Source organism: Podarcis melisellensis (genome assembly GCF_964234715.1).
Source record: "Podarcis melisellensis genome assembly, chromosome: 8".
NCBI lineage: Eukaryota > Metazoa > Chordata > Lepidosauria > Squamata > Lacertidae > Podarcis > Podarcis melisellensis.
In genome coordinates, this window is record NC_138540.1 from 65,969,519 (window position 1) to 65,987,328 (window position 17,810).

Below are 17,810 nucleotides of genomic sequence, written 5' to 3' on the forward strand. Positions count from 1 at the left end.
ATTTATAGGACTGGGCTCCATATGGCCCTTTGTGGGTCTGTAGCTAAAGTCTGCAGGAAAACAAAAGAGTTTGAATAAATATGCAGATCATCTCTCAGCGAAGAGAAAAGTAATCATGCTTTTTAACATGGCAGCCGGTTGGACTAGATGACCCCTGAGGTAAGGTTACCAGATTTTTTTTCAATGAATCCGGGGACACTTTTCAACTTCAATGGATTTTGTATGGGGACTAATTTGTAAATCCAGGGACTGTCCCCAGGAAACGGGGAGGTCTGGTAACCTTACCCTGGAGCCCCTTCCAACTCTACTGTGATTCCATGATTTCACGTGCAGATTGTGAAGGGCTCCACAAGAATCTCTCCAAACTGGGTGATGTTAAAATGGCAAATGTGTTTCAATGTAACTTAAGTGTGAAGTGAGGATGCACATGGAGCAAAATATCATACACACACACACACACACACACACACACATATATATGTATATACAATCAAATAAATGTTGTATAAAACCATTTAAAATAATAAATTCAACAAAAAATGTGAGCCCAAGGATTTTCCTTCAACAATAATAATAAAAAAAATCCTATTTCTCAGTGTCTCAGTACAGTTTGATAGGATTTCTGATGCTGCTGGCATTCTTTAAGAGGGGTTCACTGAAGAGCAGCTCAAGATCCAGCTGACTACTGTCCTTGTGGATATGAAAAACCAGGAGATGGCTGGATTGTGGATGAAAGCTCTGCAGAAGTTTTCGTCCTGAAGGAGGTCAAGGAACATGTGAGTGGGCAATGAGGTATCATAACACATAACCTTTGTATAGAACATAGTGGCAAAATAGTGTAACTGATCCCAGCGGGTTTTGCAGTTGGCACTGATGAGTTCGTTTTTGGCAGGTATTGGCTTCGCTTGGAAGTTCACAGTTGAAACCATGAGCTTCCTGGCTGAGCACCTTGCTTCTATGCACTAATTTATGACCAGGGACCTCTGTTGTTTGCTCCAACAGTTTATTAAGCACTTCACTGACAAAATGGTGAAGGTAAGGTGCTGCAAGGATTGTAGAGAAGAGACTTGGACCATTTCTTTTCAGTGTGTGAGCCAACCTCATGCTATTGGGTCCCATGACATGCAATGGAAGCACTTGCTTACTATTGTTTGTTCAGAGGGGCCTGACAATTTCAGGGCAAAAGTTTAACCAGGTGTCCTGAAAAATCTTGTTTTGTGAAAGGCAGAGTTCCCAACAAGTATCTCCTCTTGGCTATCAAATGAGGGGTACTCTGTGAGGCAGTAGAGGTCTAGTGCTCCCAAGTGTATAAACAACTACCTGACTTTTAGAAGACATCTGAAGGTAGCCCTGTTTAGGGAAGCTTTTAATGTTTGATGTTTTATCATGTTTTCATATATTCTGTTGGGAGGCACCCAGAGGGGCTGGGGAAACCCAACCAGATGGGCGGGGTATAAATAATAAATTGGTAATAGTAATAGTAATAATAATAATAGTAATAATTAATAATAATAATTTCTTTGCTGGCACAGATACTGGCAGCAGCACCCTCCGCTATGGAATCCTCATCCTCACGAAGTACCCCCAGGTAGCAGGTGAGGTAAATGGTAAAGTCGTTCTGTTGCACACATTTTATTATTTATACATTTACTGCACTTCTAGGCCCCCTTTATCTTCCAAGGAGCTCAAGGGTCTGCTCCTCCCCATTTCACCCTCACAACAACCCTGTGAGTCAGGGGTCAGCAACCTTTTTCAGCCATGGGCCGGCCCACAGTCCCTCAGACCATGTGGTGGGCCAGACTATATTTTGAAGGGGGGGATGAATTAATTCCTATGCCCCACAAATAACCCAGAGATGCATTTTAAATAAAAGGACACACTCTACTCATGTAAAAACGCGCTGATTCCCGGACTGTCTGTGGGCCGGATTGAGAAGGTGATTGCAGCCTAACTGGCCACATGAGTACTTTTTCCTGTTCTTTTTCAATGCACATTATAGAGGTGTGTGTGTTCTGAATGCAGGCTATTTATTCCACATTTTTCATCCCACTATTTGGCTCCTAAGAAGCCCTCAAGGCTTCTTCAAGTAAGAAAACACCACCCTAGAATAATGTGGACAATGGGATGATCTGCAGGGGTTTGCCACGCCATCCACCTCTTTGCCAACCAGATCAGGATGCGGAATGGTTTGGCTGCAACTGTTGGCCCCTGAGGATGTCACCCGCAGATGCCACTCACTTGTTCACAGGACCCACAGCTACAGCTCATCTGCGAGTGGGAGATACCCAAAGATAAAGCCATTCTCCCATGCTAGCATGTGGATTTGGTTCCCTCTGGTGCCCAAAGACAGGAAATGCTGGTCTTTGCCAGCCTGCTCACATTCCCTCCCCCTTTTGATCAGTGCGTCTTGTGCTCAGAAGAGAACTGTGGTGTGTCCACCACCCCCCAATTCGTCTCCTCAGGCTTGCCTCAGTTTCTCTTTGTGGATAGTCTGGACTGAGCCAGCATCTGACTGTGTTATTGTAGAAGTTTCTCATTTCGGTTTTTATCCTAGCTTCAGCACAGGGCTCCTCTAGACACAAGTGGAAAGGGAGCATGGATTTAACGGTTTCACCTTTGGAAGTGAGAAGGGACAATTTGTAGTCATGGTTCCTCTTGTTTCCTACTTTCAGGATGAAGCCCTGGTTCGCGCAGCGGCAGTTAGACACCTGGGGCTGCTGCAGGGCAGGGCTGGGCAGCAGTGGTGTCCCTGCTTGCCGGAGGAAGGCATTGTGGAAGTGGTGAATGCGATCATTCACCTGGAGGACACAGAAGAGGTGGCACAGGTGAGGGCCTGTATGGATTGTTCTCTGGAACCTCATGGACATGTCCACTTTTGAGGCCGACTAACCTCTCCAGCTTCCTCCCCTTCTCTTGACTCCCTCCCTCTCCCTATCTATGACTTGGGGCTTCTTCCTTTTGGGATGCTCACCCCGCTTCTCTTCCTGCATTGCAGACAGCAAAGGCTGTTCTGAAGCAGCTGGTCCCCAAAGTCATCTGGTGGGCAGAACCAAATGTGTTCCACCTGCACCATGCGCTGCATAAGGCAGCTAAATATTTGGTAAGATCACCTTTATTTTTGGGATGCTTCTAGCTGCTTAGTTGGCTTAGTTGGCTAAGGAGACCAGGGCAGCTTTGCGCAGGGTCATCCCGTTTTATCTTTCCAACCGCCCAGTCAGGTTGGTAATGGGAGCAGCTGTGCCAGAATCCTCTAGAGAAGCTCCTAGCCATGTGGCGAATTGGGCCCAAGTCTCCCTCATCCAGCTCCAGTGCTCTTAGTCTGTGCGTTAAATCACATGGGATGTCTTTGGCACTTAGGTTGGGTATAGGATATTCTCCTATGTGCACAAACCTGCCATTTCTCCATTTTCTTTTCTGATAGATCAAGACGTACAGCAAGGACGTCGTCTGGGGTGCTGGCAAGAGCTTATTGCAGCCTGCTGCCAACAAACAGGTGTGTGTCCCGAGTGGCATCGCTGCTTGTTGGGGTAAGTAAAGCAACACCGCTCCCTGGTAGGGAAGGATGGACCCACCTCTTGAATGATGGAAATTACAACCCAGGCATGTGACTAGGCAGGGGCCCAGGCACCTCCTGAATCTTTTTCTGAGTGCCCCATGGAGTGTCTCAGGATGGGTAATGAATTTCAGGAAATTGGATTGGTATGCAGGGCCACTATGCATTCATCCCTGCTCTGCCCCAGCACATCATGGCCCTTGTAAGCCACTCCTGAGAGTATCTACTTTCCTCCATTCCATTGGCCTTTCAGAGTGTGACCTCGCTTTTCCCCACTGTCCCTCTAGGACACCTGGCTCACAGCACGGCCACGTTCATTATGGAAGAGGATATGTCTTCCTACTGTTCCTGTAAGTGAGGAGAAAATGCTTCTGCTGAGAAGGGTGTTAAATGAAGAGAGTTTAATATTTGAAATGATCACTGCCCTCAAACATCCCCCTATTGAATGGAATGAGTTTGGGGTGGATTACCAAATGTTGTACAGTTGAAGTGAAAAGGGACAAGAATTGTCCCTTCTCCAAAACGGAAACAACCACTGCTTGTGGACACTTGCGATGGATGAACCTATCCATTTCCATTTCTTGTTATTTATGATGTAATGCTCTTTGCTTTTAAAAACTGAATTGAATTAAAACTCACCCAATGTTTCACTGCAGAAGGAATGGCACACAGGGAAAAAGCAAACCTAGACAACAAATGGTCAAATAGTATTTCTTAGAACGGCCAGCTGGCAGGGGAACAGTTCATGGCTAGGAGGTGTCTGGAGGAGCTGGTCCTGGAGCAGAGCTGATGGAATGAGCCCTGCTTCCTATCTCTCCCATTCAGGCAGCTTGATGGAATTACCAGGGAATAAGTTGCATTGAACTCAGTGCAATTAGTTCTGGGCAGACATGCAGAATACTGCACAGTTAAGTAGCTATTCCATGTTAAAAATGCAGCTTGTGGCCTTCCCTTTGCATACTACCCAGCTCCCCAAACTCAACACTTTGAAAATTTAGCACAATTCCACTTTGTTTGAAGCTCCAAGCACTCTCAGCTGCCCTTTCTAGGGGATCCAGGATGCCCTTCTAGAGGGGGCCACTCTGGCGTCTTTAGTATTGATCTAATTTCAGAAGATGCAGACCTCCTGTTCCTTTGAACTTTCTAAGTTATCTAACTTTTTATAGTGACCGTCCTTGCAGAACAGTTCAAGGCTGCCCTCTAGTGGGTAGAAAGTGTCTAGAGTGGAAACATGTTTTGGCCTGATTTTTGAAAGAACCCTGCACACCAGGGATGGGGAACCCTTTTCCGCCCGAGGGCAGCCTTCCAGGGGACAGGGGACAACGGCAGGCAGAGTGGACAGGATGCAGTTTTTTTGTATGGCACATGACATTCATAACACAAAACCAGGGGTTTCTGCACATATAAACTCACCCAATGCTTTTTTTTCTGGGGGAGACACAGGGGTATGCATACCCCTAAACGTTTTGTGAATCTAAATTTGGCCTCATTGATGGGAAGTATTTCAATATGAGTAGGAAAATGAGAGTACCCCTAAACATTTTTTAAGAAAAAAGGACTGAACTCACCTATATCTCCCTTTAAAAAAGAATAATTCTAAGACCGTTCAGGACAAGCAATTGCAGAGGAAATGAATGCATTGCACTGAGTAGATTTGATATAATAATCTCCACATTTCCATCTGTAAGACACTGGGGGTGGGGGTAGTATGTAGCTGCACTTTTTACAAGATAGTTTTTACCTCTACAGGGAGTGTAGAGGTAGCAAACCTCTTCTTCGTTGGAAATTTAAAAACCTCTCCTTCCTTGGAGGTTTTTAAGCAGAGGTTGGATGGCCGTCTGTCATGGATGCTTTAGCTGAGATTCCTGCATTGCAGGGGGTTGGACTAGATGACCCTTGGAGTCCCTTCCAACTCTACAATTCTATGATACTATGACACCCCAAATCACTCTCTGTATCTGGGAAGTGACTGCACAAGAGGTCGGCGATGCAACTGAGAGGGAGAAGAGAAGAGCAAGCTTTTTCTTTTCTAAAAAAAATTTATTCCATAAAATCTTATTGAAAGGAAGACAGCTATACAATGCAATGATCTGCTCTACAGAAATAAATTTTACACACTTTGAAAAAGCAGTTCTGGCATAGAGCGCTTCGGCACTCCCCTGATGTCTACAATAGCTTCTCTCCTTGCACTCTTCCTGAAGAAACGCTATTCAAGTAGCAGTAGGAATCCCGTGGGCTCTCCCAGATGCTGGTCTCCAACTCCCATAATCTCCAGTGTTTGGTCATGCTGACTGGGTCCCCTAGGAGTCCAACAAATCAGGAAGACCACAGATTGCCCATCCTCTGCCTTAAAGGCAACAAAGCCAAACTCCACCCCCCTCACCCCATGCAAAATATTCTCACCAAGTCAGTGCTCAAGAAAACAAAAGGATTTGGGGTGTGATTTGGGGGAGGGGGAGAAAGAGAGAACAAAAAAGGTCAGCTGAGGGGTAGGCGGTAAGGGGTAGAATGAAACCCTTGAGGTACAAAAGCAGAGTTTGAGATCTTTGTATCCCTGGTCTGCCCAGAAAGGTGACTAGGACATATTGGAATGGGGTTATTGATGCTTCAACACAGGGGTGGAGAACTCCCACCAGCATGGCCAATGGCCATAGATTATGACAGTTATAGCCCAAGATTACCTGGAGGCACCCACTTACCTGTCTACCGCTGCCTTTAACAGTTGTATAGCAAAGAGTGTTCCAGGCTTTTGTCCAAAGGTATTCTGCTGGATTCAGATAAAGTGAGTGGTGCAGTCCCCACTGAAATCAATGGTTTTTTTAAGTCTTGACAATCTTTATTCCTATGGATTTCAGTGGGTTCTAAATTCATTTAATCTGGATCCAGTGTCTCCTGACACTCCTTATTTTATGTGATTGTTGCAAGCTATAGCAGCCCTTCTTCTATTGCATCTTACCCACCAGAAGGTTTGGCAACTGGGTAGGCTTCAGCAGTATGTAATGGCTTCTTCTCAAGGCGAGGAAACATAGAATGGCATGGGACACAGCCTTTAGCCATCTGTGCGCTGCCTACCCACTGGTACAGCATCATGTTCTGCAAGGGTAGCTTGTGCAACCAAATCAGTTGTCAAACATGGAGCCACCTACATCCGTCTTCCCCAAACAGAGGCTTGCCAAGTGATGTTGAACTACAACTCCCAGCAGCCTCAGCTGGTGTGGTCAATGGTTGTGGGCCAACATCTGGAAGGCCTGAAGCTGGGGGAAGCTGACCTACGTTAACACGCATCCAAATCCCTCCCAGCCTCTCACACAAAAGGGTGGCCAGCCCTGCAACCCAGCAGTGGCCGGCAAAATCATCCAGAAACATTCCACAAGAGATCAAGGGGTGCTGTATTTGCTAACGTTTATAAATACGAAAAGGTCAATTTCAAGCCCTTCTCAAGCACGTGACATTTGGAACTTCCAATACATTTTGCTACTTGACTAAGAAAAGGCAAGTTCCACTCTAATTTCAGAAAGTTTTTAAAAAGAAAAGGAAGAAGTCATGATTTTTTAAAAAATATACAATATATTCCATGCCATCTGCTTCCTGAAGGCAACTTGTTTTAGGCTTTGCAGTTCCTGTTATATAGGACTAAATATGCACCAGGAAAAAAGAGGTCTCAACGTTACAAGTTTTTTGTTGTCCATCTTAAAAAAATTGTCTAAAAACAGTCCCCCTCTCTCAAAATGCAGCATATGCCATTTAAGAACTATACAATTTTAATGCAGGATGATTTAAAATTGGTCAGTAGTGATTCTGCATATTAAGTACATCCAAAAGACATAAGCAAAAAAAAAAAAAAACCAAACAAAATCTCCCATAATGTGTCAGTTTCCTGCTAGGACAGTATTTTAAAGTTTCCTTTGTACAGAACACATGCACGCACAAGCACGCACACACTCTCAGTCTCTCTCACCCACATGCACAGGCACACATTCTTGCTTCCTGTTCACTACCTACAAAGTCTGCTCCAATATTATCTCTTCCTTTGAAAAAGCCTATGAAACAGATCAGAACATACTATTTACAGCAGAACAGGAAGTGGGGGAGGCATTATCCATTCAAACGCTGGAGCTGTCCACGTCTGATGTGAGTCAGGGCACCCAGCTACAAGCAGGGGGTATTGCTGAATCATCTGAGGTATAGTGTTTCTCCCCCCGCCGTTGTGATTTGATGGCACTTGACAGAAACTCCTTCCAATGAAATGCAACTTTTGGACAAGGCTCTCCCCACCCCTCTTTTGTTTCCCTGAAGAAGGTCATTTCCTGGATACGATCTGAAGGCAAATCTTAGACAAGCCTCAAAGGTTCCTCTTCAGCTCAGGAGAGGGCAACCAGCAAATGCCTCAAGTCATCAGCAACCTTCTCTGGCACATCTATCAGTGTTGGGGAGCGAGTTTTATAAAAGATTCATGGCCGATGAAACCTGCAAGAGAATCACATTGTGCTTGTGAGAATGGCAATGGGCTTGGACACCTTCCTCCCCCCACTTTGGGTCTTGCATGCCGCATCCAGGTCATGCCCTCAGCACATGAGAACCACAATTGTCAAGCTCTCACTGCTAGATGGTGCTGGCCAACCATCAAATATTATCAGCAAATGTCTGCCTGTGTTGATGTCTCCATTGCCCCTCACCCAGAGCACACCCACTGCCTTCTTGGCTCCAGCCTGCCGCACAACGTTCACCAAACATGGGTTTATCAGGGGCATGTCCAAAGCTCACTAAAGATGGGGAATCCATGGGGGCAAGTTTCTGCCCTCTCCCCACCCCAAGATATCACAGACTAGAGAGGCGATGAGATGCTGGTTCAAACCTGACCATGGCAAGAAAGGCTAGTGGGAATGCTAGGAGCCACTACAGTCCTACGAAAGAAGCATGGGAAGGAAAGTGGGCGCCTCCCTCTTACACACCGTGTGAACTGCTTGCTCTCTTCGTGGACTTCCATTTCAGAGCTCTTGAACTCATTCAGCTCCTTCCGGATGGCAGCCTAAATGGGGAGAAGTGGGGAGAAGGAGCCCCGTCAGTTCAGATCTGAGCACTTTCATCCCTGACAGGTGCTATCCAATCAGCAGGGTGCCCCAGCTTTGTATGTCTGCCTTATGTCTATTTCATCCTATCAGAAGCAACCCAGCTTAGCCATTGTGCTGCACTTCCTCTTTGGATGTTCTGACCAGTAGCCAGGATCAAAGCACAAAAGGAAAGAATCTGTCAGGAGACCAGAAGGGCCCTGGGTGGGGAGTGGGGAAACAGCTGGCAGGAAACACTGGGTTTCTGGCAGCTTCATTACTTATGGGGGTTTCAGTATGGTTTATTTACTTACTTATTATTTTGGTTATGTAAGAATGCTTCCCCTGCTTTTCTAATGCATAAGCATCACTTATCACATTCCAGTATCAAGACAAAACACCCTGCGATATATATATATATATATATACACAAGTGTATATATAGTGTATAACTATACACTATACAAGGAAGCGCAGATAGAATATTCACTTCCAACAGAACATTGTTGCACAGTTTTCATGCAGCCACCAAGAAGGCACTCACTCTTGCCCAGCAAACAAGCTCCCCTATCAAAGAGCCTCTTCAACAGATGCAAACACATGGACCTATAAAATAGGTGGCACTTCTTTGTGTAGGTGTATCAGACTGTTATTTATAACAAGCTCTATCAGACTATAATCAGTGCTTTTGTGGTCATCATGGCATTTGGTTCTCCCTTTGCAATATAGCACAGGAAACCTCACTATGCAGGGGCGGGTGAACCGGATGGTGCTGCAAGAGGCATGAGACACAGCCGGAAATGGAGGCAACAAGGAGGATGTTCCTCACTGCCCAGAGGATGAGGAACAGAACAAACCCCTTGAAAGTTTGCACATAGGCACGGCTCAACTTACAAGATGATGAAGAACATGGTGGTGAAATATGGCACTCTCCCATGTGTATGGCACTTTTGCAGAGCACAAGAGAGCAGGAGGTTCCTTGAGAAGTTTAAAATCCAGTATCTTATACAGTGGTACCTCGGGATGTGAACAGGATCCGTTCCGGAGCCCTGTTCGCATCCTGAACATAACGTAAGACACGACAGCGCGTCTGCGCGTGTTGTGTTTCGCCACTTCCGCGCATGCGCATGGCGTCATTTTGACCGTTTGCGCATGCGCGAGCAGCGAAACCCAGAAGCAACGCGCTCAACCTGAAGCATATTTATCCCGAGGCATGACTGTACAGGTGAGCAAATAGAGAACTGCAAACAGACACAGGCAGGGGTGGAACGTGTATTTACTTCAGATGCACATACCTGAACCTAATTCAACATCCTGCCTTCATAGTGGCCGACCAGATGCCTATGGGAAGCCTGTAAACAGGATCTGAACTCAACTGTACTCTCCCCTCTTGCGGTTTTCAGCATCTGGCATTCAGAAGCCTACTGCCTCTTACTGTGGAGCTTTGATGGGAAGTAGGGATGAGGAACCTGTGTCTCTCCAGATGTTCTTGGACTACAATTCCCATCATGCCTGATCACCAGCCACACTGTCTTGGTCTGATGGGGGCTGGAGTGCAACAACATCTGGAAGTCCAAAGGTTCACCGGAACAGGAAGGCAGAGCAGAAGGCACAAAACCACAAAACAAATGGGGGTTTCATTACTGCAGGGACGAAAGACTTTGCAGAAAAGGTGGATTTTGAAGGAAATGACAGGTGATGTCATACGAGTATTATGAAAGGCAGCCCCAGTCCGTAAGGTGCAGATGAAGTTGTTTGAGAAGACAGGAGGCCTTGGACATCTGAGGGTGGCAGAGATGCACTGGGACAGGAGTGTGGAGAGACAGGCTGGGCAGAGAGAGCATTTGCCTTTCTCACCTTGTCAGCAGGGGTTAATTTGGTCCATGGCTTGTCTGCTCGCCTGTCGTAGTCCTGGGCATCTGTTACCTCCACATATTCATTAAACCTCAGGATCTTCCTTGCCTGCAGTTCAGCCACAGTAGGCCTTTGACTAAGCTAAAAGGCAGAGAGGGAGAGAAATTGTGACTTGCAAGTGAAATCAGGTGGCCTGCTTCACAAGGCTAAAGTAGATCCTGGCACAAGCACTGCACCAATCCAGTGTCACAAGTCCTAGCATGGCAGCACTGCATATCCAGGTAGTTGCTCCAGTCCAGTGACTTGGAACAGTGTGGGTTGCCTTGGTGCATCTGTCTGGTGCAAAGCCTCCCAATAGTCAGATATGGAAAGAGGGAGTGTGGTGTATGGACAGGGTGGGTGAGTGGTTTTGTGAAGAGAAAACTCACTTACGTCAACAAAACCAAAGATGTCTCTTGCCTTGGTGCAACCTTGCAAAATAAGGATTAACCCAAAACCCATGAGGAGCAAATGTCACCTCCTAGGCATAATCCTGGTGGGCTGACTGGCTTCCACTAGTGCAGCTGGTGCAGAAGGAAATGTGAACAAAGTCATTTGTTAGGGCAACTCAGTATGGTTGGGGGTTTTCCCTATTTTTATTTATTTATATAGAAATTAGAGACCTGGATAAATTACATCTGGGGCAGGGCTCTCTCCGATCATTTTATGCAGAGAAGGAGAGCTATTGGGGCATCTCAAAAAGGGGTAGGTTTGAGGTGGTCTGCTTTCTGCTCTTCTACTTCAGAAATATGGGGCAGCCTACTCTGTAGACTCTCAGGCTCCACTGTGCAGAGGCCACGTGGAAGTTCGTGGAAAGTGGGGTAATGCATGAGGTGCAGGATCCGTGCCACAAGATGACTCTTCACATGCAGGAGAGCAGTGTTTACAATATTACATTGGTGGATACTGCGCTGTGCTTTGTATATGTTTGTAAATTAAATAACTTTGTGTTGTTTTCTTTGTTGTTTGTAATGTTTAATGAAACTTTTTTAATTAAAAAAATATTAATAAAGCAGTACAGAATTCCCAGCAGCCCATGATGCTCCAATACCTTTCTGGTGAGCCTGCGCTTTATTTCCCTTTTTTCAGCTTGCCGGTCAGCCTCATTTTTTTCTGTGAAAGAGAAAAATGATTGATGATGTCTGAAACTTCTCTTTCCTTCCAACATAGTTTAGCATTAACAAATAAAATGTTGCAATTATTGATCTATGACTGGTACACACCTGTCAGTCAAGTGCTTCTACAGATTTGGTCTCTTGCATGAAGAAGGTATTAGGAACTTGGTGTGTATGTGTGCATTTGATACTATATAAAGGTAATATGGGTGCCCATCCACACCCAGCAAGATTCCTTATGACCCTCCATGCAAAAATCTGTTCCCTTGGAAACAATTCGACCCACTGATTTTACTTTAGACCACTCATTCCCGGCACGAAACAGTTTATTAAATGACTCTGGATAAATCCAAGCAGAGGAAACCAACTAGATTTATGACCTGACAATCCCTCACTAGAATTGTGGAAGAAGAATAGCATTTATCCCTTAGTCCACAGAACGTAGCAGCATGACATTACTGAAATGCTTCTTCTACACAGGACCTGTCAACTGGTGCAAAACACAGCAGTTTGATTTCCTGCTTGGCCCCACCCCACCCCCCAGGAATCATGTTATTCCCACATCGCTGACAATCTAAATTGGCTGCCAATGTATTCCTGGGTCCAGTTTATGGAGAGTTTGGAGTTTGTTTTACATTTAAAGTCCTATGACTTGGGCTCTGCCTTCTCCACATGTCCTCCTCCTTAGGTTATCTGGGGAAGACTCACTCGTGTGTGGCATCCCTCTTAGCTCAGGTTGGAAGGCCTTAGCAGGTAGGGCTTTTTCTATGGGGCTAGAGCCACGGCTGTGGATCTCTCAGCTCAGATGAATTTAAAAACAGATACAGCTAAAAAAACCCACCCACACACCAGTTATAAATATTTTTTTAAAAAAGCAGGCCGCCATATTAAAACAGCATGGCATATTAAAACAGCACTCTTCCTCCTCTTCCTACACCAAAAGGCAGTTCTACCACCTGCAGTTGCCAAGTGGGAAGAGCTTGCCCTGTGCGCTATTCATTAATTGAAATCCAGATCACCTACTGCAGCATATGGTCTGCTGGAAATTCAAATAAAACTTTCCATGCAAATCACAGGTACGGTAGCAAGAATGCTGCACGGCAGGAATAGCAAGCAACGTTGCAGCAGCACAGTGTTTGGGACAGCAGCCAAGGGACAATGCCTCGGAGCCAGAGTGCTATAGAAATGATCTGAAGACTCCTTAGAAAATAAGCACATGGAGAAGCTTCTACTTACGTTGAAGTATATTCCTTTGCTCCAATTCCTCTGCTGTTGGTCTCTGACTTAATCGCCTAATTTAAGAGTAAGCAGGGGCAGAAAGGCAAATCACAATTGCATCCTTTTAGGACAAAAGCACAAAAGAAGACTCTGACACCGACTACAAGAAAACCTGTAGCTTTCCTCATCTTTCTTCGCACTAAGGTAGTTTGCACGTAACCATGGTTTAGCACCATGTGGAGGAGCCCCAATGAGCCCGAGTGAAGTGTCATGCTCACACACACTGCTCTTTTCCTGTACAGCTCTAGAACAGCAAAGATGGTTATATTTTATTCCTGTTTTACTGTATTTTGTATTTCATTGCCTTGTATTTGCATTACTGTGGTTAGTGACTTTTGAGTACCATTCGGTGGAAAAGCAGGATATAAAACACAAGAAATAAATGCATACTTAAACAGCAGAATGTCTGAATGGCTTTGATTTCAGGAAGCACAGAAAGTATCCTCCTGCTTCCAGTGCTGGCAGGCCAGATGTGCAAAATCTGCCTAGGACTGCAGCTGGAGGGGTGGCTGTGTTTAGTACAAATTCAGAGAGGAAAACGGCACCTACCTGGGACATTTCCCACACGATCCCTAACCGAGCCCTATTGTACACTTCCTTCTGCCTTCCTACCTGATCAGTGTCGTCCCAATCTGCTGGCGGATTTCCTGCCACTCTTCCTTGCTCTTCCGAGGAAACGTGGTGTTCTCTTCTGGTAGCTCCTGCCTGGGAGCCATGTTGCCCAGTTTCATGGCTAGGGTATCTTTCCTCTTGACTTTGTTGGCTAGTGCAGCTTTGGAAAGAGAGAAAGAAAAGGAGATCTTGTCACAAAACAAGCAGAGTGGCTGACCCCCAGCCAGCTGTACCCTCACTTTCAGATCGCATTACCATTTTGCTGACAGTCACAGCATGGATAAGTCACAAAGCGGGAGGAATGTGCCACTGCAGCAAAGGAGCACCTGTCTGCTAATGCAAAGCATGTACAGATATAGGCCTTTTTGATCTTGCACCTCAGGGCCAAAGTAAATGTGACATAACATTTATGTGTGTTGCTTAAACACACACACACACTGCATTAGCTGCAGGGAGAGGCCCTGATCATTAATGGGGTCACAGCAAGTGTGGGGAAGGAGAGGTGCGCTGTTTATTCTAGGTCTTGAAGAGGCTTCCAAAGAAATATATACAGGACTTAAAACAGGAATTAAACCTCAAAAACACTTAACCCCCCTGGATATATATATTTTTAATAGCAGATTTTTTTTAAATAGCAGAGCAGCATTTGTAGATAGAACAGGTGTCTGAAACTCAGCAAGGACAGTGGCCTGTCTGACTTCTAGTGGGAGGGAGTTCCACAGAGCTGGGCCCACAGCACCTCTCCTGCTGTGGATGTGAGGTAAACATCCCCCTTGAAGTTAGTGTTGGCACTGAAGAAGAGGAAAAACACACAACATCAAAGGGGGGTTCCCTGTCCTAAAGAAGGGAAAGGGTTAAATTCTCCCCTGCATTTTAGTAGCCCTCTCTGGAGTTAGTTTTGTCCAAAAGTGAGAGCCTTACTGTTATGGCTGTCATCGTCTTCATCCTCTTCCTCCTCCTCCTTGTACAGAATAGGTCCCTCGGAGTCTGAGTCACTTGGACCCTCCTCTTCATCCTGTACTGTCTGGAGGCTGAGCCTGGGAATGACCGTAACAGTGGGAGACTCTCCAATGTAAACATGGGAATTGGAATGATGCACATCCTCTTGGACACCTTCCTCCTCTTCATCATCGTCTGGACTAACAGAAAGGCACACAATTGTGATTTTTAAAACAAAACACTCCAGGTCAGCCTTCTACAAGCGTGCAATTGCATGTATTGAGGTTTTATTTTCTTCCCTTGGCCTTGATTCAGTAGAAACTTATGGTTACCCTTCAGGACTCCTTTCTGACCTCAATACCTGAAGAGCAATTAACCGCCAGTGGCTTCTCCCAACCTGGTGCCCTCCAGATGTTTGGGACTGCAATTGTCATCGGCACCAGCATGACCAAGGGTCAGGGCTGATGGAGGGAGGAGGGACAGCAAGCTGCCCACAGCTCTGGCAACCATTTCCCGCTGCAATGACTAGTCAATGTGTATTACACAGAACATGCTTTACAGATTTCATACTGCCTGCCAAGCTCTATTTTCAGGGCTCAGAGTGCTGGATATTAAAATCATGCCCCACTTGTGAACACCTTAATAATTATACAGTGGTACCTCGGGTTACATACGCTTCAGGTTACAGACTCCACTAACTCAGAAATAGTACCTCGGGTTAAGAACTTTGCTTCAGGATGAGAACAGAAATCGCATGCAGCAGCAGGAGGCCCCATTAGCTAAAGTGGTGCTTTGGGTTAAGAACAGTTTCAGGTTAAGAACGGACCTCTGGAACGAATTAAGTACTTAACCTGAGATACCACTGTAATTAATTAACTAACTAACTAACTAACTTTGTATAGCGCTCTTCATCCATAGATCCCAGGGTGGTTCACAACATAAAATTACAATATAAAAACCACAAAATGCATAATAAAAATGAGAACAGCAACCAATAATCCCCCTCCCACAACATTTTTAAAAGGGCATTGGATGTCAATCAGCCCAAGGCCTGGTTGAAGAGGCAGAAGTTATCCTTCATGCCACGTAAAACAAACATCCAGAAGCTGCTTAGGACTGAACAGCCCAAGAAAGACTATACCTAGGCAAGTTAATACAATCTTACCTTGGTTCTCGAATGTCTTGCCACTCATACATTTTGGCTCCTGAACGCCGCAAACCTGGAAGCAAGTGTTCCGGTTTGCGAATGTTTTTTGGAAGCCGAACGTCCAACATGGCTTTTGCTTAAGTGCAGGAAGCTCCTGCAGCCAACTGGAAGCTGCACCTTGGTTTTCAAATGGTTTCAGGAGTCGAAAGGACTCCCAGAACGGATTAAGTTCGAGAACCAAGGTACCGCTGTAATAAAATACTGTATTTTTTGCTCTATAAGACTCACTTTTTCCCTCCTAAAAAGTAAGGGGAAATGTGTGTGCGTCTTATGGAGCGAATGCAGGCTGCGCAGCTATCCCAGAAGCCAGAACAGCAAGAGGGATTGCTGCTTTCACTGTGCAGCGATCCCTCTTGCTGTTCTGGCTTCTGAGATTCAGAATATATTTTTTTCTTGTTTTCCTCCTTCAAAAACTAGGTGCGTCTTGTGGTCCGGTGCGTCTTATAGAGCGAAAAATACGGTAATAATAATACCAAGTTAAGCATTAAGGATTTTGGTGCTCATGCATCACAAAGTTCTTTGTGTGCCTCCCATTTGTCCTCACCATGGAAGTTCTGCTGGCACCTTCATTACACACCTTTTGGCACCAGGCAAAAACCTTCCTTTTCAACCAAGCCTTTAGCTGATTAATATTCTATAGCCTTTTAAACATGCTTGGGAGAGAGGAGTGGGGTTATTGTTTTATTGTTTCTGTTTTAACTATTTATTTGTGCTTTTAACTTGCATATCTATTTTGGGAACTGCCCTAAGATTTTTTGATGAAGGGCGGTATATAAATCTAATAAATAAAAATAAGTAAATAAGAGTTCAGAAATAATAGACTATTTCAATAAAGTGTTGGGCATGCAGCAGCCGAGAGACTTGGAGTGGGAAATAAAAGGACAAACGGACTGCACAGAACTCCAGACCAGCAATTTCAAGTGGGACTCACACTTTCAGCATCTCAATAGTAACCGGCAGTGACTTCGTTCTGCCCAGGGTCCCGTTGTCGTCATAGCAGCCTTCGTTCTCAAAGAGCAGCGAGTGTGCCCTGTGTGAGCCTTCTGCTGGTGGGGTTGATGGCAGGGGGCTCGTCAGCGCTTGCTGGATGCGGATGTGGAGCGGGAGCGGGGGCAGCCGCGAAGGCATCCGAGGCTCTCCAAAGCCCTGCTCAGCCATCCTCTTGCCTGCATCTAGCACGGAGAGCCCTTCCTGCAGGGTTTCTGCCCGCAGTTCGGAGGGAAGGGGAGGCTCTGCCCCAGGGGTGGAGGAAGACGAAGGGACATGGGCGGGTTCTGGAGGAATGTGCGAAGGCAGAGGTGGCGAAGGAGAAGGTGGTGGGTGATGTGGCAGCATGTGCGCCGGTATCGAGGAAGGGTAGGACGACCTTTCATTAGGCGACTTGGGAGCAGCAGCCGATTCAAGGGATGAAGGCAAGTTTAATGGGATGCCTCTCTTGGGAGGCAAAGGCGGAGAAGGCTTAGACAAAGCTGTGCCACTACTGATTGCTTGAGTCAATTCAGCTAGAAGAGAAGAGAGGAACACTTGTTAGGTATGGTTACAGCAAGCACCCCAGATCACACAAAGGGGACCCAGACCAGGCAAATTCCGGAGAGAGGCAGGACCTTTTCATGCCTTCAGTCCTCACCCCAATGGAAAACAATTTGCCAGGTACCTACAGGTCATTGGGTGGCGCCGTGGTCTAAACCACTGAGCCTAGGGCTTGCCAATCGGAAGGTCAGTAGCTACCGTTGCTCGGTCCCAGCTCCTGCCAACCTAGCAGCTCGAAAGCACATCAAAGTGAAAGTAGATAAATAGGCAACGCTCCGGCGGGAAGGTAAATGGCATTTCTGTGTGCTGCTCTGGTTTCACTAGAAGCAGCTTAGTCATGCTGGCCACATGACCTGGAAAAACTGTCTGAGAACAAACGTCGGCTCCCTCGGCCAGTAAAGCGAGATGAGCGCCGCAACCCCAGAGTCATTCACGACTGGACAGGGGTCCTTTACCTTTACCTTTTTACAGTTCATTGGCAGACAAATGGGGCAGCAAGGTCAAATGGATAATGAACAGAACTGTAAAGTTTTGTTTTTCCTACTCATCCTTTTATTGATGGCTTTTTCCTCTTTTCTTGCCTCATATTTTTAGGTGCTGCTGTTTACACACTGTTAATTTACAGGGTTTGGCTG

General features: G+C 45.9%; 2 protein-coding genes across 4 annotated transcripts in view; one reads left to right on the forward strand and one right to left on the reverse strand.

The window, feature by feature from the left end:
* Positions 1–2,563: 2,563 nt before the first annotated feature.
* On the forward strand, positions 2,564–12,837 carry LOC309375338 (uncharacterized protein). Its single transcript, XM_081921033.1, has 5 exons — positions 2,564–2,825; positions 2,996–3,100; positions 3,422–3,493; positions 3,841–3,903; positions 12,686–12,837. Exons 1-5 carry the CDS (start codon positions 2,646–2,648, stop codon positions 12,692–12,694), a joined length of 429 nt encoding a protein of 142 aa, XP_081777159.1. The 5' UTR covers positions 2,564–2,645; the 3' UTR covers positions 12,695–12,837.
* Positions 5,573–17,810, reverse strand: part of PHACTR4 (phosphatase and actin regulator 4) — an 82,507-nt gene continuing 70,269 nt past the window's right edge. For all 3 annotated transcript variants that reach the window (XM_081920615.1, XM_081920614.1, XM_081920613.1), the window contains 8 exons: positions 16,577–17,147; positions 14,421–14,638; positions 13,500–13,659; positions 12,846–12,901; positions 11,546–11,607; positions 10,459–10,596; positions 8,506–8,582; positions 5,573–8,020 (listed from right to left, as the gene is read on the reverse strand). In XM_081920615.1, the coding sequence (XP_081776741.1) occupies positions 8,005–8,020; positions 8,506–8,582; positions 10,459–10,596; positions 11,546–11,607; positions 12,846–12,901; positions 13,500–13,659; positions 14,421–14,638; positions 16,577–17,147 (1,298 nt within the window). In that variant the 3' untranslated portion in view covers positions 5,573–8,004. The remainder of the gene's footprint in view (positions 8,021–8,505; positions 8,583–10,458; positions 10,597–11,545; positions 11,608–12,845; positions 12,902–13,499; positions 13,660–14,420; positions 14,639–16,576; positions 17,148–17,810) is intronic.